This window comes from Heterostelium album (genome assembly GCF_000004825.1).
Source record: "Heterostelium album PN500 unplaced genomic scaffold PPL_contig8, whole genome shotgun sequence".
Taxonomy (NCBI): domain Eukaryota; phylum Evosea; class Eumycetozoa; order Acytosteliales; family Acytosteliaceae; genus Heterostelium; species Heterostelium album.
This window is the reverse complement of record NW_008805085.1, coordinates 964,032-985,659: the sequence shown is the minus strand read 5'-3', so window position 1 is coordinate 985,659 and position 21,628 is coordinate 964,032. Positions and strand designations below refer to the sequence as shown.

General features: G+C 34.8%; 6 protein-coding genes across 6 annotated transcripts; 3 read left to right on the top strand and 3 right to left on the bottom strand.

The window, feature by feature from the left end:
- Window positions 1–30: 30 nt before the first annotated feature.
- Window positions 31–7,876, top strand: PPL_04039 (uncharacterized protein; the record flags this gene model as incomplete). The annotated part of the gene is made up of 9 exons (XM_020574952.1): window positions 31–47; window positions 540–1,309; window positions 1,396–1,632; window positions 1,713–4,057; window positions 4,473–5,047; window positions 5,167–5,432; window positions 5,502–5,888; window positions 5,965–7,699; window positions 7,855–7,876. The coding sequence occupies 9 exons, from the start codon at window positions 31–33 to the stop codon at window positions 7,874–7,876; spliced, it is 6,354 nt and encodes a 2,117-aa protein (XP_020435366.1).
- Window positions 7,877–8,181: 305 nt separating this feature from the next.
- Window positions 8,182–10,761, top strand: PPL_04038 (uncharacterized protein; the record flags this gene model as incomplete). Its single annotated transcript, XM_020574951.1, has 3 exons — window positions 8,182–8,457; window positions 8,537–8,818; window positions 8,890–10,761. 3 exons carry the CDS (start codon window positions 8,182–8,184, stop codon window positions 10,759–10,761), a joined length of 2,430 nt encoding a protein of 809 aa, XP_020435365.1.
- Window positions 10,762–10,866: 105 nt separating this feature from the next.
- Window positions 10,867–12,519, bottom strand: cdsA (CDP-diacylglycerol synthase; the record flags this gene model as incomplete). Its single annotated transcript, XM_020574950.1, has 4 exons — window positions 10,867–11,226; window positions 11,300–11,449; window positions 11,530–11,840; window positions 11,955–12,519. The coding sequence occupies 4 exons, from the start codon at window positions 12,517–12,519 to the stop codon at window positions 10,867–10,869; spliced, it is 1,386 nt and encodes a 461-aa protein (XP_020435364.1).
- A 59-nt stretch (window positions 12,520–12,578) lies between these two features.
- On the bottom strand, window positions 12,579–14,038 carry PPL_04036 (uncharacterized protein; the record flags this gene model as incomplete). Its single annotated transcript, XM_020574949.1, has 6 exons — window positions 12,579–12,602; window positions 13,219–13,317; window positions 13,436–13,459; window positions 13,604–13,727; window positions 13,836–13,954; window positions 14,033–14,038. The coding sequence occupies 6 exons, from the start codon at window positions 14,036–14,038 to the stop codon at window positions 12,579–12,581; spliced, it is 396 nt and encodes a 131-aa protein (XP_020435363.1).
- A 58-nt stretch (window positions 14,039–14,096) lies between these two features.
- smc6 (structural maintenance of chromosome protein) lies at window positions 14,097–18,460 on the bottom strand (the record flags this gene model as incomplete). The annotated part of the gene is made up of 8 exons (XM_020574948.1): window positions 14,097–14,102; window positions 14,449–15,524; window positions 15,756–16,045; window positions 16,133–16,377; window positions 16,705–17,064; window positions 17,154–17,255; window positions 17,339–17,591; window positions 17,763–18,460. The coding sequence occupies 8 exons, from the start codon at window positions 18,458–18,460 to the stop codon at window positions 14,097–14,099; spliced, it is 3,030 nt and encodes a 1,009-aa protein (XP_020435362.1).
- Window positions 18,461–19,222: 762 nt separating this feature from the next.
- On the top strand, window positions 19,223–20,951 carry PPL_04034 (uncharacterized protein; the record flags this gene model as incomplete). The annotated part of the gene is made up of 6 exons (XM_020574947.1): window positions 19,223–19,396; window positions 19,483–19,632; window positions 19,714–19,796; window positions 20,179–20,243; window positions 20,558–20,724; window positions 20,892–20,951. 6 exons carry the CDS (start codon window positions 19,223–19,225, stop codon window positions 20,949–20,951), a joined length of 699 nt encoding a protein of 232 aa, XP_020435361.1.
- Window positions 20,952–21,628: the final 677 nt, after the last annotated feature.

Below are 21,628 nucleotides of genomic sequence, written 5' to 3'. Positions count from 1 at the left end.
TGTATGACACCTGAGATTCTTTAATTAAAAATGATTAATCATTTATAGTATATTATAAACTTTAGTTTCTTCTCCTGTTCGAATACAGCTGGGAATATTTTTCATTTATTGTTGCAAACATAAACATTTTTTTTTTCTTATCAAAAATAGTTTTCTTGTAATCTAATAATTTTCAGATCTAGATCTTAAAATAAGATGGTTGCTTGCCATCGGTAAAAGTGACACTTGTCTCTATATTTAAAAATTCTGTTAAACCCAAGAAAAGTGATTAAAATTGTTTTTTTTTTTTTTTTTTTAAAAGTTTAGGAAAAAGATTTTTTAACAAAAATACAAAAAAAGTTGGATTGGAGTGCTTGCTGATCTTTGGGTCGTAGTGAGAAAGTCTCAAGAACATATTATTTTTAAATTCGATATAATTATAGATCTATATTTGTTATTTATTTTTAAATATATATATGTTATAGCTTTTTCGAGAAGATACAGTTTTTTTTTTGTATGAAAATAAATTATTTTTTTTCTTTTGTTTTTTGTTGTTTGAGCTTGGCAGTGGTGTTGGTGTCTGCGGTAATGGACCGTGATGACGATAAGACACCAATGCCAGCACAGGTTTCGGATGGATGGAAACTCTATATTGGCGACCGTATATTCGAGTGGAATTCCGAGACGAAATCCTATGCCGATGCAATCAGTGTATGTAAAGGTAACGGAGGTTGGCTTGCAACTCCGAACCACCTGGAATTTGCACAATTGGCCAACTCTGGATTTCTCACTAGCCGTTCGTTTGTGAATGGTTTCAACCAAGTTGGATCACTAGATTACTCGTATTCAGCGGATTCGCCATATCTCGGAATGCAATTCTACAACTACCTGACTCAACAGTGCAAGACCACATGTTTTTTTGCCCCGGAATCAATGATCTATCCATCAACTTCGAACAAAGGTGTTGCAGTGGAAGGAAACAGCGCCAACAACATCACTCACTACGCAACAGACGTCGATAAACAACTTCCATTTATCTGTCAATTCGTTAATGACACAGTTTCAAAGGCTCATATGTATCCGACAAACACAGTGCCAACCACCGGAGGACAACTTAGAATTTTCTTTAAAGTAGAAGATACAGATGATATCCCTGTGACTGTTCCAGAGGTGACTTGGCAAGGACTTTTTCTTGCTTTTAGTGACAATTCTTCTGTGGACCTTTATACTTATTCCGTTCCAGGTGGTATAAATTCAATCCCAATCTCATCAAGCTACAAAGCAACAGATGGCGAAAAAATTAATAGTTCAACAAGTATTGTATATGAACGTATGTATAAGACACCAAATATTTAGTATTCTATTTTTTTTTAACTTTTAAAACTTATTTAAATATTTATTTAATAATATTTCTAGCTCCTTTACTATCTTATTTCTCAGTTGGTACTGGAGACATAGTGACAATTGTGGGTGAGAATTTTGGAAACACTGTAACTGATATTCAAATAAAGGTAGGACCAATTCAATGTTTAGATATAACGGATTTGGATAATTTTGCCATTTCTTGTCAGCTTGCTTCCTCTGTAGATCACTTTTTCCCAATAACTGTCAATGTTAGTTCGATTACTACAACAGTCTATAGTTTACCATATTGTAGGTATTATTTTTAATTTTAAAAGTGTCCATGAAATAATATAACCAATGTTACTAATCAAAATTATTAATCTTTGTAGATTCTCAATCGACAAAATCATTTCTCCAATTGATATCATTTTCCTCAAACTATACAAGTTCTATCAAATTAGCAAGATTAATGACAGTTGGAACTTTCAAAGCATACATTGGAGTAGTTACCAGCATACCAGAGGTCAATGAAGTTAAATTGATCTATCCTTCCGTTTTTCCAGAGAATTTCATGGAAGGAATTGCATGGAACAACACTGTTGATTCATTTATTTATACAGATGGACCAAATATTAGAAGTTCTACCATACCATATACACGAGCTAATATCGACCCCGCTCTCTTAGTTGAAGGTTTGAGTTATAAGTTTAATATCAACACCATGGAGCTGACAAGTGCTATTCAAGATCAACAAGTAAACTGCACGACGCTGATTAGATATTTTAATCCTGTTCCAAAGTATCGTGTTCTCAACGTACAAGGTACGACGTTCACATTGGATATTGGAAACTATGGATCGTATTTCAGTGTAATCAAAGTTATTCAACCAAACGGAAATCCGGCATCCGTTTCACTTACACAATACATCAGCCAAAGGTCTGTTATTTTGGAGAGTCCTTTATATCAAATGTCAGAGTGTATTATCACAGTGGATGATGTAGTGGCATTGGCTCAAGATCCTATCCCAATCATCAACTCCGTCAGTAGATATGCTGTGAGTAGTCGCGAAACCAGCTTGATAATCTACGGATATAATTTCCAAGGTTTCCAAAATGCTATATTGGGTAGCAATGCCCTCACTATAGCTACTTTAATCAATTCGACAGCTATTGCGGTAACAGTACCAGTAGAGGGGAAAGATGCTATGCTATATATACAAACTCAGTATCGTGGTGATAAATTTGTCATCTATGAAACACCAGTGTTTGTTGGTGACTACTTGACCAATGCCACATCTAAATCCCATGGATATGTTCATTTCTATATGGTGAATATTTCTCCTAATGCCAATATCACTTTGTACGATGACATTGCCAAACAAGTTATACCAATCTTTGAAATCGTCTCATCGAATGAAACCATTGTAAAGATGCCTGCTGGTGATAGACAATACTTCCTTCACCTGTATGTCAATGATAGAATATCGAATGGAATCACCTATCAAAATCTTCCAACTCATTTCAAAATCGATTCCTATCGATCGGTACGATTCCAACAACCTGGAAATGTTACTCTGATCGGTTCTGGATTTTATAATGACTTACTTTCAATTACTATTGGTGGATTGGCTTGCGATCAAATCTTTTTCATAAGTACAACCGAGTTGGTGTGTAATTACAAAGCATCGGTGCCAAGCAATAAAAATGGAGATGCTCTCACCATTGAAATCAAAGCATTCCTCGATCAAATAGTTGTTCTTTCACAACAGATATTCTATTATATCACAGATTACGAGTGTCCAAACAAATGTTCCGGTCATGGTGATTGCCAAAAGACAACTGGTACTTGTATTTGTCAATCTGGTTGGTCACTCAGAGATTGTTCATTCCAACAACCAGTTAATAAACCGCAACCACCGCCTCTTCCACCAGTAACAACCGATGAAGGAGTAACCATTCTCTCGGGTGAATCATCTTTGGATTTCAGTATTGGACTCTATCATATTCGAGAGGTAGACGACAGCGCTCAAGTACACAATCAAGTTTCCATGAAAAATATTTCTTGGCAACAACCATCCAATGGTACTTATATTGGTACTTTCAAAGAAAACAGTTGTCGTATCCAACTGAATGTTGACATTATCGTCAATGCTACCAACCATACATTCGCCGGTGAAACTATACTGCTTGATGCCAACAGTGTGAAATTCACAGTGAATATCACTCAATGGACATTCAAATCACCTCTCAACACTCTGGAAATTATCTACATAACAAAGGCATCGGCATCAAACACTGATGATCTATGCACAAATCCAGTTGAGGAATCGGATCAACAGCAATCTTCGCTTAGCTACTACCAAGTTCGAACACCAAACAGTATTCTTCAAGCTAAATTTGCAAGTCGTCTCATTTTGGAATCGAGAATCACCAAGAGCGTGGTCCGTCAACTCGACTTGAACGATGCACTCTACAAAGATATTATCAGCTCCAAAGGTGAATATAACCTTCTGACAGCAGTGGTTTCACCTTCATTCTCCACCTACTGTACAATAGATCCAAACTATTCACTGCTTCTAACAGGAAATGATGAGAAACTTACTTGCGGAGACGAAGACAATAACAAATGGCGACTTCCAGTCATTGTTGTTTGCAGTGTTGTCGGTGCCACAATCTTGGTTTTAGCCACTGTTTTCCTTGTAAAGAAGCGATTACAAGGTCGTAGAATTTCAGATGTAATTTCATATAAATTGAAAAAGCGTAAATCAAAAAAATTAAAAATTGTAAAATTATTAAATATAATCGATCGAATAAAGAATAAATTCCAAAAACTTTATCAATCTTTTTTATTTCTAAAAATCAATGAAAAAATATTTTTCGTAAATCATGGCAAAAACAACTTCTTCTTTTTCTTGGTCTGACCCAAATTTGTTTGTTTTTTTTTTTGAGATCAAAGATATTTTCTGATGATTTTTAAATTTTTCTTTAAACATCTTTAAATATTTGTTTTTGACAACAAAACTATTTTTATAAATAATTACAATGAAATATATAATAATTATAATAATAAGTTGTATTTTATTACACCATAGTTTGGTAGAGAGTCGCGGAAAACAAAATCCCTCCACACTTCATTGGTACGATTTTAAGATGGATGCAAAATCATACGATGATGCTGCTAGTCAGTGTTTGACTGATGGTGGATACTTGGCAACGATTCTGACTAGGGCTGAAGCAGATTGGATAGTCAATGAGTTTGGTGCTTCAGCTGAAGGTTGGATCAGTGGATCTAACATGCTAGACAATGTAAACTACGATTCTTGGCGGTATGCAACAAACAACAATAATAAAGATGAAGCCAACCTTATCTTTTATCAAACCACAATCGATCTTTGCACTACTTATTGTCCTTGGAATTGGGATGATATGCCGAGAACACCAACCTATGTGAACCAGACAGCTTTTTTTTACTCCAACGGTAGTGCAATGATGTCGGCGCGCGATCCAACAAATGAGTTATATTATTTTTGCGAACAGAATCCAACGCCACCAGTGTTTGTGTCTAGTGTAGTTCCTACCAGAGGCGGACAATTAGCACTGACAATTGACAGAGATGAAAAACCTACAAACATTTTATATGCTATTGGATCATCCACAATAGTTGTTAGCTTTTCCTACAGCTATCCAATCATAATGGTGACAATACCGGAAGGATCAGGAAGTATGTATAAAATATATATATATCTATATATTTTAAAATACAATATAGTTTTCTAATATAATAAATAATTCTAGGATTTTATTTGACTCTTCAATATCCAAGCTTGAATAATTCAGTATATAGTCAATATATGCCACCATCAATACAATACATCTACCCACCAACAACAGCGAATCAATGGTTGACCATAGTTGGTGATAACTTGGGCAATAGTACAATGGACAAGTCGGTATTATTTGAAAAAACCAATAATGAATGTCCCGACGTTGAAGTATTGGTACCTCATACTTCAATTAGATGTAAAGTCTCTCGTACTTATCCTGGACGAATTCTTCCTTTGAAACTAACCGTTGGTCAATTACAATATCTAGCATATCAACCACCATTTAGTAAGTTTTTAAAACTATTATTATTGTGAATTTTATTTTAATCAAATTATTTAAACTTTTTCTGTTTAGTTTTACCAAACTTAAAACCATGTCAAATAGCATATCGTAATATTGGTTATAAAATTATGGTCTCCAAAGTAAGTCATCTTAATGTAGTGGCCGAAAGAAACTCATTTGTGTCTGTAGTGGCTGATTCTTCATTTGTTTTTGCAATTCAAAAAATCATCAGTTCAAGCATCTACTACCAAAAGATGGCTCAAGGATTAGACTTTGTGAGCTCTTCAAAAACTTGGATCTACACCAATGCTCCGTATTCAGGACAAGAGGTAACACCATATTTGCCTGCAAATTTTCCAACGTATGGTCCCCCACCAATGATTCTAAACTACAATATCTCTTTGACAGTTGGTTCCCCGACTTTGCCATACGCAGTATTTAATGAATTTTATGGACCAAGTAAGAATGAATCATAATAACTATTCCTTATATAAAACAAAGATTTTAATTAATAATTTATTTCCAAATTTTTTAGAACCGAGTATTCCCGGAAGAATATCACTACTTCCAACGAGTGGCGGTACACTTTCTCTTGATTTTTCTAATAAGGGATTCTATTATAGTAAATTTACCTGTTCCATAGCAGGGTGCACAGTTAGCAATCCTCGGCCAACATCTTCTCAACTTGATGTTACTTTCCCAGCGGGTGTCGGTACAGGTATACCGTTTGCTGTGTTGATCGATGATATAACTTCAAACCTTTACACTTATAGTTATATGCTACCCAACATCACGTCAATTGACCGACTTTCTCCTACTGAGATTCAGATCAACGGAGAAAACTTTCATACAAACATTTCTACCATTAATATTCTTCCAGTGAACACCATACTTACCATAACTATAACATCTGCAAGTTATAACAGAATTGTTGCGACTATACCTTCTAAAGTGGCTCCCGATGCCTTATTTGTCGAAGTTGGAGGTCAAAGATCGAATACGTTTGTCTACTTTGAAAATATTGTTATAGACAGATGTACATCTATCGATAAAGGAGTACGTGGAAATGTAACTATTTTCGGATCAAACTTTACTCCAGGCTATTTGAATATTACAATTGGCAAAACATCTTGTACAAACAATTATTTTATTAATACATCTCTGGTGATTTGTGATACTCTCTTGAACGAAGATATCAATGCACAAGGCGATGCACTTCCAATCAACATTATTTCAATGACAAGTAACATGAACAAACTAAATGCAACAAGAAGCATATTTTATTATACAACTAGATTTGTTTGTCCTGGACGGACAGAATGCAGCGGAAATGGTATTTGTCGTCCAAACGGTCAGTGTACATGTGCCGAAGGGTATACTTCTATAGACTGCTCTCAGAAAGTGGATGTCATAACACCAACTCCCGTCCCAACCCCCAATGACGAGGGTGGTGTTGTCCTTCCTTCTACCTCTGACAAGTTGAAATTCGAGATCAATGTGAAGTACCTAAGAGAACTAGAGGATAGTGTAACCAAGAAGACATTGGACACTGCCAATATCAAATGGAAAATAGTCAATCAGAGTGAAGATTCGTTGGAATATCATGGTGATTTCGACAACGATGGTTGTCAACTTCAACTGTACGTAGACATTGTTAAAGAGAAGAAAATCATTGAATTCGCTGGTGAATATATTGAATTGGCAGCAAATTCAGTAAAGTTCCAAATTCACGTTAGCAACTGGACATTCTCTTCGCGTCTGAGCATACTTCAATTAGTTTTTGCTACCGAGATCAACGTTGACTCGGATTCTCTTTGTGAAGTACCAACAACAACAACCGACAATGCATCGTGGCTCGAAATTAAATCAGGAGGAACCATTGTCTCTGCGAGATTTGCACACTATCTCTACATTGACGATAGAATAACAAAGAGTAGCATCAAAGTATTGGACAACACAGACAGTCTCTATCAGAATATCAACAACGGTAGCAACACCGACGATAAAAAAGCATTCAGACTTCTCTCGGCAGTGGAGGTTCCACATTTCGATAAGGGATGTATTGTTGATCCAAATTTTGGATTGTTGGTCACTTCCGACCAAGATAACCTATGTGGTTCCGACAAAAACAAATGGAAACTACCAGTCATTGTTGTCTGCAGTGTAGTAGGTGCAATGCTAGTCATTACTATCTCGGCAGTAGTCATCAAGAAACAACTAGCCGGTAGAAGAGTAATCGATGTTATTAAACTCAAGAAAAGAGGTTCTTTGTAAATTAATCTAAAACTAAAAAAGTCAATACTGAACGAAATTCACAAATAATATATTTTTATATATTTTTTATTCAAATAAAATACTTGTATCTATATTTCCATTTTTTTATTTTATAAATATTATTATTCTAATATATATATATATATATTAGATCATCAAATTTCGTCATTTAACGAAATAACCAGTAAGAAATCAATTATTCACTGGTAATCAATATTTTTGATTATTTTAAGATGACATCAACAATGGTCAGATATTTTTTTTTTTTGTAGATTGTGGATTTTTCTTTTTGGGAAGATTTTTTAAATTGAAGGGGGTCTTTTTTTTGAGCTTTACCGAAAACCTTTGGAATGTTTACGAGGTTGGTTTTTAAGGTGTTTAAATTTTGAATTGTTATTTCTTTTAATTGCAATTGTGTTGTTGTTTTATTTTAGTTCCAACAAACTAATAACTTTATATTTATTTATTCATACAAATAATGATGAAGATCGTTTTATTATCTTTATTGTTAGTATCTTTTGTAGCATTTGCTATTGCTGCAACTGAGAAAGTCAATATTAACAATCAACCATACTCTTATGGTGAAGAAGATGACGAACCTATCTATAAACAAAAGAAATACAAAATCTCTGAAATGTACCCAAAACCAGAGTTAACAGAACAACAAAAACAATATATTAAGAATAGAGATGATTTCGTTACTGCTTTGTTAGGAAAGATGTCAATCGTAGAGAAAGTTGGACAAATGACACAAGTATATATTTTATTATAAATTTAAATAAAACCCAAATTATTAATAGTTTAAATTTATTTTTTTATATTTTTTTTTTTAGATTGATGTTAATAAGTTGGTATATCCAAATACAGTTCAATTGAATGAAACCTATGTAGATGAAATTACCAAGGAATTCCAAATTGGATCGTTTTTAAATTCACCAACCACTGGTGGAATCGTTCAAGGTTACTCTTCGCTCAATGCTACTCAATGGATCGATCTCTTGACAACCTTACAGAGAATCACTGTAAAGAATCAACCAAATTCTATTCCAATGATCTATGGTATTGACAGTATTCATGGTGGTACCTATATTGAAAAATCAACACTTTTCCCACATGTAAGTTATAATATCTAATTTAAAGGTGTAAAATTAAAGAAATTTACTAATTTTATCTATTTTGTTTTTAGGGAACTGGTATGGGTGCTACTTTTAATCCAGATTTGGTCTATCAAGGACAAACTATCTCTGGTAAAGATTCAGCTGCCTGTGGTTTCCCATGGGTTTTCTCACCTGTTCTTGGACTTGGTGTTCAACCAATGTGGTCGCGTATGTATGAGACCTTCAGTGAAGATCCATTCGTTGCTAGTCAACTCGGTGAAGCCTCTGTAAGAGGACTCCAAAGAGATTCGAATCCATTCACCGGAAATATCAGCTCTCCAGCTGTAGTTGGTACCGCCAAGCACTACTTTGGATACTCCAATCCAGTCAATGGAAAGGATAGAACTCCAGCTTGGATTCCAGAGCGTATGATGCGTCACTATTTCCTTCCTTCTTTTGCCCAAGCTTTGAACAAAGGTTTTGCCGGTACTGTCATGGTTAACTCTGCAGAGATCAACGGTATCCCAATGCATGCCTCTGAGAAGTATATCGCCGGTGTTTTGAGAGAGGAATTGCAATTCGACGGTCTTGCCGTCTCCGATTGGCAAGACATAGAGAAACTCCACTTTTTCCACAAGATTGCACCAACCATGGTACAAGCTATCGAGTTGGCTTTGAATGCCGGTATCGATATGTCGATGGTTGCCGACGATTTCTCATTCCCAAGATTGTTGTTGCGTATGGTTCAAAACGGTCGTATTCCCGAGAGTCGTCTTGATATGTCGGTTCGTCGTATTCTCAACCTCAAATATGCCACCGGTCTATTTGATAACCCATATCCAGTTACCGACCCAGAGTTGATTGAATCGATCGGTCAATTGGAAGATCGTGAAGTTGCTGCCAACGCCGTTGCAGAGTCTGTCACACTCCTCCAAAACAACCAAGTCCTACCATTGAATCCAAGTCAAATCTCAAAGATTTTAGTAACTGGTCCATCGGCTGACTCTCTACCAAATCAAAACGGTGGTTGGACATTCCACTGGCAAGGTGCTAAATACAACTCTGAATTCCCATTTGGAACTACTATTCTATCGGGTATTCAACAATACTTGAACCAAACAAATGCCGAAGTTGTTTTCGAACAAGGTACTGAATATGGTGTCATTAATCAAACATTGTTGGAACAAGCTGCCAACGCTGCTTCCGAGTCCGATGCTGTTGTTGTCGTTCTTGGTGAACTCCCAGAATCAGAGGGTGCCGGTGATATCAATGATCTATCAATGGACGAAGCTCAAGTTTTTCTTTTGGAAACATTGGTGCAATCTACCAAAGCACCAATCATTCTCGTTTTGATTGAAGCACGTCCACGTGTTCTTCCACCAGCTCTCGTCGCCCAATTGGGTGCCGTTCTCATGGCCTATCTTCCAGGTTCGGAAGCTGGTAAGCCAATTGCTGAAATTATTTTCGGAGACATCAATCCATCTGGACGTCTTCCAATTACCTACCCCGCCTCGACCGGTGATATCAGTCCATACTACTACAAATACTCGATGGAAGGAATTCACACTCCACTCTTTGACTTTGGACACGGTCTCAGCTACACTCAATTCGAATACTCTGATATCAATTGTAACGCCACCAGATTCGGCCCAACCAATTTCACTGGAAACGTCGGTGACTACGTAAGAATCTCTGTTTCCATTACCAACGTTGGAAAGATGACAGGAAAGGAAACAGCAATGTTGTTCCTCGGAAAAGAGTATGCCCAAATCACACCAGAGGTCAGAATGCTCAAGGGATTCCGTAAGATTTTGTTGAATCCAGGTGATTCACAACGTGTAGATTTCGTTTTAACACCAAGAGAGTTCACATTCATTGGAATAGATAATCAAATAACAGCTGAAACTGGACAATTCTTTATTAACATTGGTAGTCAATCAATGACCTATTATCTAGCTTAAAATAAAATATATAAAACAATTAAATAAAAAAAAAGACAAATATAAAAAAATGAAAAAGAATATGTGTTTTTAATATATATTTTATTTATTTATTTTATTACTATTTTAAGCTTTGATCAATACAGATTCGATGGTGGTTTGTAATTTTTGATAGATTTGAACTTGTTGATCGATTGGAAGCATCAATAGACCTTGCCAGATTTGATTGGCATCCAAGTCGTTGGTCTTGATGAAAGTGAGATAATAGACATGAATAAACAATCCCATGATGAATTGGCAATCTGTTCTATCGGTAACACCACCGTGACCGGGGAAAATATTATCGAAGTCCTTGATCTTGTAGGCTCTCTTGATACCTGAAGCAAAGAATCCACCGAATGGTGCAATCAATGATCCAAACAATGCCAAAACTAAAGCATGATATTGAATTGGTACATATGAGAAATGTGTCATTTGAATACCAATCTAAAATAAACCAAAAAAAAAAAAAATTAGTTAATCATCACTATAAAGTAAGAATATATTTTTGTATACATACGTATTTTGAAAGGAAAGCTGATACTTCAACTGGAAGAACGTAATCCTTCTCGACGAATACTGGGTCTGGAACACAGGTGAGTGTTTCCATGAATCCACTGGAACCCTTTGGACAAATACACCATTGGAATTGTGTTAAAAATCCAGCAAACTAATAGAAAATAAATAATGAATTATTAATATGAATTGATTCGAATTGTATTTTCTTTCCAATTTATAAAATAAACCTACATAATACGCAAAGACCAATGTCCAGATGGTTGCACCAATGAAACCTTCCCATGTCTTGTTTGGTGAGATTTTCATTAATGGCTTTTGAATAAACTTCTTTCCAAGGAAGAAACCATTGAAATAGGCAAAGATATCATTGCAAACAATGATTGCCACTGGGAGAATGAACCAAATGAATCCTTGATAGATATTCGAGATAATGAAATTCGATTGAACGACGACCATCATCAAAATCATGAGAATCCATGTGAACTGTGAGAATTGGTATCTATAAACTCCTTTTCTAAGTGTGAAAATAAAAGATACAAATCCTATTAAAAAGTAAGGAAAAGGAATAGAAAAAAGAAATGAGAAAGCATAAATAATTAAAAAAGATTAGTATATATGTTATAGAAAATATGATGTTAATATATATATTAACCTACCAATACAATAAAGTGAGAATGAATGCCAGAGATGATAGTGTACGAAATGTTGGAAAATATCGGGGTAGTAGGTTGCAAGCTTCACTAGAATTGGCTTGGCATAGAAGAAAAAGAAGGCGGAAAGCAAGAAGAACCAAGCCAGTGTTCTGAAACGTGGGATCTTCTTCTCCTTGGCCTCGATGTAACGAAGCGAGACCATCTCTTTGAAAACCAGTAGTTGAAGGGCAATAACGAATAGCGAAACTATGAAATGATCGGTCGATAGGATCAGTGTGAAGAAGGCAATCATCATGGCACCGATCACCGAACGCACTGCCAACTTTTTGTATTTCGATTCGGGTGGATCTGTGGGCTTGGCGTTGTCTGCGTTGTTGGTGGCGTTGGCAACGGCTTGGGAGTCGTCGTCCGACGAGGTCTCGTCTTTGCTCGAGTCGAAATCGTCTCGACTACTCGCTTTACTCAGTGCCTTGTTGACCAAACCTGGCGAACCGATTGAAGGACTAACTACTTCATCTTCCTTCTTCTTCTTGTTTCCATTCATTCTATTTCTAGTTGTTGTATCCATTGTCTATCTCTATCTCTTCTATATATATGTATTAAACTCTTTTCTTTTCTTTTAACCTTTCAACAATATATTGAGCAAACTAACTAATAATAAAAATACAAAGTATAAATACTAACTAAACTATACAAATTATAATAAAATAAATGATAATAATAAAATAATAATAATAAAATCTAAAATAAAGAGGGTGGTGGTTGTTGTTGTGTTGGTAAATTAAATATATAAAATATAATAAAATTAGATAAAAATGATGCAAATGAATTAATTTATATTAGATATCTAATTTGGTAATATATTATATATATTTAATTAATTGTGTGCCAATAATTAAATACCCATCAAAATAAAAGATAGGAGGTTGAAGAAACAAAAATCAGGACAAAAATTTTAAAAAATTTTAAAACAAAAAAATGAAAATTTTTAAAAAATTTCCATTCTGACTGCGATCAAAAAATTACTTTGAAAACTAGTTTGATGTTTTTACGTGGTTTTTTTGGGGCGTTGTTTGTTGTCATCTATCACACTTACCTGTCAAAAACTACATCATCAACTCAACCAGATTCGGACATTGATATTTGTTTTTGTTCCCAAAAAGCACCACTTCAACTTATCAGAGTAAACTTGATTGATTGATAGATTGATTTGTTCCAATTTGAAATATCAAATATCAAATTTTTTTTTGTCTTTTCATCCATTTACAGTAGTTGTAGATTTGTATTGTACAATCCAGTTTATTAAAATAACAAAATAAAACTCTATTACTATTCTCGTTGTTGTTGTGGTAGTAGCAGTAGAGTTCTATTAAAATATATATTCAAATGTTATTCTTATTTCTGCTGGTGATGTGTTGGTTGATTGTTGATTGATTATACTAGTATCATCATTATTATTGGTAAACACAATGATTTATTTAAACTTGAGCTTTTTGGACAGCCTCCAACTATATTAATTTGAAATTGTTGAATGATGATTGAGTTGAGAGGGAAAGGAAGAAAGTGTTAGATTGTTAACAAAGTCATTATCGTTTTCATGATAATTTAGTTGTGTTCGAACCAACTAAATCTTTCGATTTTCATTTTCATACCTTTTTAGAAAGTTCTTCTATTCTTTGAGTAAGTGCACCAACTTCAGCTTTTAATTCAGCATTCTCTTGTTTCAAAGCTTCGACATCAATACCTGCAGAATTACCAAGGTGTCTCTTAATGAATCTTTTTTTTTTTTTTTTTTTTTTTTGAGAGTGTAAATGTTAATATCATTAAATGTCATTCTTCTTTGTTTTGTTGCTACTACTGTTCTATTGGTTATAGAATACATACTCTAAAGCATCTGATGGCTTCTCTGATTCTTCATAAAGACCTACTAAAACCTTTGTGATAGCGTCTACAACACCACATTTTTCAAGATAGTTCTTGAATTCTTCTTTTTCGGCAGTGTTCTAAAAATAATAATAATAATAAAATCAATCTGTCAATCTACCAATCTTTCTACAAAATATCAAGTAATCTTTACATACTTGCATCTTTATACTCTTATTAATGAAACAAATAAATAATAAACAAATTTATAAATAACAATTATTAAAACTTTTTTAAAAAAAAATGTTGATATTTTTGAAAAAAAAAAAAAAAAAAAAAAAAAGAAAGATTTTTTGTTTGAAAATTTGCAAAACTTCAAATAAATTAATTCATTCATCCTACATCTTAATAATTTAAAGATTTTGATTGTTTATTTTGTTTTGTTTTGTTATTGTTTTTTTTTTTTTGTTTTCTTTTGTTTTGTTTTGTTTATTTGGAAAAAAAAATAATATTTTGATATACAAATTTGTTTGAGAGTTTGTTGTTTTGTGTTCAATTGTTATGTTATTGGATTTTGTATTTGGGTTGTATTGTATTATGTTTGTTGTTCTACTATGGTCCTTTGTCCTCTTACCGGTGGTCTCACTTTGTGTATGAAAATGTGTGGTGATGGCGTAATCGAGTTGAGTGGAAGCGGTGTTACAAAAATATATTGTCGGTTGCGGTTCTCTTTGGCTTTGCTCAGGAGAAGATCGATTGAAATACGACGGTTCACTTCGTCCATGAATACGTCGAATTCGTCCATCGCACGGAACGGACACTCCATTGCCTCCCAGAGCGAGAGTAGCAGTGAGACCGTCGAGAACGAACGCTCACCACCCGACAGTGTCTTGGTGTCACCTTTGCCTTTGGCCTGACCCTTTGCCGCCTGAATGGCGCTGGACTGTTGGTTGGCCGGTGCCATCTTATTGAGCTGAACGTTGACTTCGAGACGCTTCTGGGTGTGGTCAAACTGGATGTTACCGGAGTAACCCTTACGCGACAAGAAAATATTGAAAAAGAGCGCGGTACGACGCGAAATCTTGGTACGGAACTTTTGCCAGTTTTGGAAACGGTCGTCCAGACGCACTTTGGCGCTTTGACAGAGCTTTTTCAGGGTGTCACGCTTGTCGGTGGCTTCGTGGAGCGACGCCTGGGTGTCTCGCAGCGAGTTGATTACTTCCGCTCGACTACGACGACCCTTGGTTTCACGCTCGATTGCCGCCTTGTGCTTATTGATATCACGCGTCAAGTGGTCCGGTGTTTCCTTCTCGAGCACTTCGACACGTCCACAAAACTGCTCGGCTTTCTCCTGCTGTTGAATCAACGACTGCTTCTGTGCTTCGAGTTGCTGCGCGATGGTTGCGCGCTGTGTAGAGTGCTTGGTTGACGTCATGAGAAGTTTACCTTCGTTCTGTCGCAGCTCACGCTCTTGCTTCGCCAGCGCGCCAATCTTTTGATCGGCAGCATTGATCTGTCGGTTGATCTTTCCGACTTCGGCGTCCAGCTCTTTGTTTGACGCGAGAATCGGCAGTCGCTTAGCGATGATCAAAGCTTTCTCTTCGTCTTGCTGTTTGATAGACTCACGGTATTCGTTGAACTCGATATCCATCTGCTGGATACCACGCTCCCACTCCTCTGTAGGATCGTCGGTGACTTCGACGATTGTGTCTTCGATCGACCTGATTTCGTTCCTCAGGTCCCAAATCGACTTGTTCATCTTGTTGATTTCGCTAGATTTCTTTGACTCTTCGTTCTGAAGAGTACGCTGCAGTTGCTTGGCGGAATTGTCCTGTTGGATCTTCTGGTCGAGATCCGGACGCATCTGGTCGATCTGTGCTTGATAGGAATGGATGATGTCTTCGACGTTGGCCTGCAACATTGTGGCCTGACCTTTCATACCGGTGGTGATACCCTGTGTGTTACCCTTCATGTAGATCTTATCACCAATTAACGTGTAAGCATCCTTCAAAAACGCCGGTCTCTCTTGATAAATGATATACTCTGCTTTGTGTCTGTCCTCCTCCAAAAGTGTAGTGTGAATCTTCTTTGTATCAATCAAAAAGTTGAGAACATGCGGTGTATCCGATTCGATCGCTCGCAAAACAGTTAAATACTTTGGATCGAAATCATCTCTAATCTCACGATAAACACGATCCTGGAATTTCTGAACACATGTCACTTCGAAATCACTGTATATATGTGTATGAAAATAATCAATTAAATCAAATCAATTAATACTGGCTATGATGATTATTATTATGTATTGAAACACTTACGGAATACCAAGATCTTTGGCAAATGCAGATAGAAGATCACCGTCTGCAAACGTTTCAACGATGAATCCACGCAGTGATTTCTTTGTGATACACGACTCTATGGCGTATGCCCATTTCTCTTGTCGTACTTTGATGTTCATACCGATTGGACCGATCGGTGTTTTTCCAGTGAATCTACGTTGGTTGTCTCTGATCTTTTTGAGGAGCGCTGGCATCTTGTCGCCATAGACACGCGACAGATCACCCTTTGAATTTTGTAGACCCTGAATCTGCTTCTCCAGCTTCGATACATGGTATCGGATGTCAGAGAGTGCCTTCGCTGTCTCCTGAGTATTACGCTGTGCCTCCATCGATTCGCCCTTGAGATGATCACGCGCCTGTGTAGCGCCTTCGAGCGCATGCTCAATCTTTTCAATCTCCTGTTTCTTCTGTTCGATCTGGTCGTATTTCGCCTGGTTGTTCTGTGAGAGTGAGTTCTTCTGACGGTGTTCATTGATCGTACGCAACTGACGCGCTTTTTTGTTCTGAATGATTTCCATTCTCTTTTGGAAATCGCTGATTTTCGCAGTCACTTTTGCTTCCTCCTTGTGAATCTCGTTGAGTTGCAGCTGATTGGCTTGACGACGATCGTCAAACGTTCTGGTCGACTCTACAAGCGCGGCATTCTCAGCGCGCAGCCTCACAATCTCCTGAGTGACATTGGTGATGCTTTGTTGTAGCTCGTCCACCCTCTGCTGACTGTCACTTGCACCCTTGTCGCACGCCTCCAACTCTGAAGTCAGCGTGGCAATCGAACGTTCTATCTCCACCACATAAGACCAAGCCAACTTCTCCTTCAACTCTTGCACACTAGTCTCCAAATTAAACACCTTCTGTAACTCTTTATATTCCTTTGTATATTCCGCCACTTTCTTTTCCATCTCATCAATAATCTATCATAGACACAAACAATCGATTATTATTATTATTATTATTAGTCATCATATTATAGTGCTTAACTAACTCTACGTTGTCTACTTACATAGTTCTTTTTCTCCAATATAGAATTGATTTCTTTTATATTATCGTCAATAAAATTAAAATCTTTCTTCATTTGATCCAGTTGTGTTGCTGTTAAGAATAACTAAAAGGAAGTAAGGTTGGTTAGCAAAAGTTGATAAGTTGATAGTTATTATTATTACTATTGTAGTGAATAGTTATAGTTACATTGTATTTTGCTTGTGGAGTCGATTCATTAAGAAACTCTCTGGATGTATCTTGCATTAGAATGGCCATTGGATTGTCGATTTGAATGTTGAATTGCTCCAATATCAGTAGGATATCGTCGTGTTTTGTTGAGATTGTCTTTTTACCGGTAGCATCTTTGATTTTATATCCACCACTAGTTCCACTCTTATATATCTTTCTCTCAATAATGATAGAATCACCAAACTCCTTATGTCTATACGCTTCGTTTCCTCTATTTCTAAGTTTAACAGATATTGTTGCTGCTCTTCATTGTTTGACATCGTCATTCATAGTCATTCATAGTAGTAGTAAATGGAAATAGATGAAAACATGTTAGTAACAATGCAATAGCACCACGCAATAATAATAACATATTACTACGATCGCGATTGTTAATACATACTGTGAATCAGTTTTAACTAGATCCGCTAGTTTATGACCACGATTGGTTGTACCTGCTTTGGCACCGAGACAAACCATGAGAGCGACGAGCAGTGCCGACTTTCCACTACCGTTCTCACCAGAGATAAAGTTTACGTTTGGACCGAGAACAATCTCGAAATGCTTGTGACACATAAAGTTCTCGAGAGTGATCTTCTCGATGATTCCCAACTCTGATTCGTGTAGCGATCTTGCCACTTCCTCTTCGTCTTCACTCAGCTCGTCTTCTTCCTCTTCATTGCCATCCTCTGTTATGTTCCGCCGAGACATAGGAGCATTACCATTCTGTTGTATATTATTATTATTATTATTATTGTTTTTATTATTGTGATGATTGACTCCATTGCCATTGCCATTGCCATTTCCATTGGTTTTAGCAGCATGTCCATTGGCAACAGCAGCTCTTCTTCCTTTGCCTTTGGCAATCGGTGAAATCGGTTGAGATTGTTCGATATCCGACATATCACTGTCACCGCCACTGCTGCTGTCGTCGTCGTCGCCGTCGCTGCTGTCATCGCCACTCTCCTCTATCTCTTCATCGTCATCGCTTTGAACTATCTGTATATTGTTTACTGGTTTTCTTTGTCTCTTTAGATTCTTTGTATTATCAGCGAGTTCCTCTTCGAATTCCTCTTCTTGTTTTCTCTTTCCAACAACCATATTGATTTTATTTATCTATCTGTCCTTTTTTTTTTTTTTTGTTTTAGTTAAAACTAAAACAAAACTAATAAATATTTGACTATGAATCTCTCTCTCTCTCTCTTTGTAAGAAAAGATAATAAATTAAACATTAATAATAATAATAATAAAAAAAAAAAAAATTTGAAAAACTTTTTTAAAAATTCAAAGTTCTTTGTTGATCTGACTACCTCCTTTTTTAATTAGTCGTTACATTTGACGGGATTATTATTTTTTATTTTATTTTATTTTTTTTATATTTTTTTTGTATCCTCCCAAAACATCCAAACTAATATTATATAAATTGATTTTTTTTTTATTTATAGAATATTTTTTTTTTTGTTTTTTTGATATTATTATTATTTGTTTTTCAAAGCAAAATCATCACCCAGATATATCTGTGTGTGTGTATATAGATAGAAATTAAATCATTGAAAATTGTATTTTCATTTTATTTTCATTTTTTTTATTTTTTTTTTTCAATTGGTTTAAACAATAAATCTAATGTGTGATTCTTTTCTTATTTTTATAATATTATTATAACGAATTATTTAATTTTTTTAATTTTTTGTTTTTGTTATTTTAAAGTTTTAAGTTGTAGGCAGCAGCAGATAATTAGCTGGACAACTAACTTTATACAAATATTCCTTATTGTACAAAGCGAAAAAAAAAAAAATCTTATACATTGATAAGGTGTGTAGATATCAATGAACTATTCGAATCCTCTCTACACTTTTAAATTAAATGGATGATATAAAGAGTGTTAACTATACTCTACCAACCAATGGCAATTCATTTGATTTCGAGAGATTCTTAAAGAATGCGTTCCAATCAGTGGACGATTCGATCAAGCTCTTCAAGAAGCACTCTGAGGAAACAGACCAATCTTTAGATAATCTCTATGAAGAGTTTCATATTGTATGTAGTAATTATTAACAAACTATCTAATATATCTATTAATTAATATTAATTTTACTCTTACTTACTTTCTTACCTAAATAAAGTGTCAACAACTCTACGTTAGATCCAGTAACTTTTCAAAGATTGAAAATACAACACATTTCAATAACATTCATAGCCTTCTCAATGAATTAGAATATATTTCAGAGAATGTACAAGAAAGAATATTAAATATACAATCATTTACCAAAGAGGTATGTGCATAACAATGTTAATATAATTTTGTTCGAAAATAACAATATTAATATAGTTATTTTATTATATTTTGTTTTTAGATAAAATTAAAATTAAAATCTAGTTGTAGAGATGAATTGCTTTTGGAATTGGATCATAGAGTGGAGATAAATGAAAAAGACCTGTTGGTGATAGATGAAATTGCAAAAAAGCTAGATGTGAAGCTGAAAAACTACTTACAGGAGAAAGAGCAATCCTCTGGCAACGACAGTACAGCGGCAGCTTCCAAACGTTTCATTCTATTTCTATCTACACTATTAGTATTCTTCTATTTAGTTTACCACTACCTCAATAAATACATGCCCATTGGTACACATAGCCTAGGAGGAGAGCGACGAGATCTTCATTCAAAACATAGGACACATTCAAATTTCCAAAATTTAATTTAAAATAAACCTAAATAAATAAATTGGAAAATAATAATGTAGTCTTTTTTTAACTAGCAATTCAAAATTGAACAAACAATTAAAAATAATTATATTTGAATATTAATATTAAATTATTAGATCCCCAGGATTGAAAATTAAACAACGACATTTCCAAATGGTTCTAGAACAAACAACAATGAACTGTAAATTGAAATTGATTGAATTTGCAAAAGATATTTCCTGATCTGTCAGTTGACAATAATGTTCATGAATTATAAGAGATCTGTTCGATCAAAAAAAATTTAAGTTTGAATTGCATGTAACCGACAAACAAACTTGATTGTTTGCTAATATAATCTATATATAGTATTCAATGTTATCTATTACTTTTATCAACATTGATATCCAAAGGGGGTAAAAACCCCACAAAAAGATGATCCCCCAACAATTAAAAAAATTTCATTTTTATCACAGATTGGTGCTTTGAATTAGATCATGGTTTTTTGATTATCTAAAGATTCAAAAGAGATAGGGAATTGTCGTCGACATCAAATACAAAAACAACAACAACAAAAACAACTAAAACAACACTTAAAAACACATAATCGTCATCCTAAACAACCATACCAACATGATCTTTATATCACAGTGTTATCTCAACAGCTTTTTGATTGGATTCTCAGTGTATTTCATTCCTTTTTTATAAATTCTATTGTTTGGTTGGTTGAACGGATACAAATGAACAACACACAACAACAACACACATAGACACAACACAAAAGTTCAACATATATTGTGTGTTTTGTGTGTTGTGTGTTTGTTTGTGTGCTTAGGTATCTTTTTTTAAAAAGTATAGAATATTCTACACACAATTCTTTCAAAGAAGAACAACAAGCAACCGAATCTGTTAATTTAAATATTCACTTGATATTTTAGTTTATGTGTGTGTGTGTGTGTGTGTATGTGTGTATGTGTGTATGTGTTGACTCCTGGTTGTTAAGTTGTTTTGTTACTTGATTCTACATTTGTCTTTTTAAAAAAATAAGTATCTGTCCAGAGTTGAATGCGCGTTCAATGACGAAATTAAAAGACAAATCGGAGTCATGTTTGTGTCGAACTTTAACAGAGTAACCTCAGATGTGTGATTATCTTGGTTCTAAAAGATAAAGATAAGATAATACCATTGGATATATATAAAATATTTTAAAAGTACCACTACTCTACGTATATACGTACTAACGTAGTTAAATCTATTCATCATAATAATCTAACAAACCAACTCACACTGAATAATCAGATATGACTTGAATTGTAATGATATAAGAAAAAATATATTAAAATCACACACTCAATATTAAAAGAAAACTAACTCTCTAATCCATCCACAAATAATAACCAACTTTCTAAATTTCAAATGAAATCTAATATAATTTAACCAATCCAATTTCAAGTTGGGTGTAGGTTGGGATGATATGGTCAATTTTATTTAGATATAATGTGATATTTCAATTTTAAACAAACACACACTTCTTTAGAGTAAACCTGTTGTGATATTTTATGGAAAGAGAAAATATGATAAAGTTTTAAA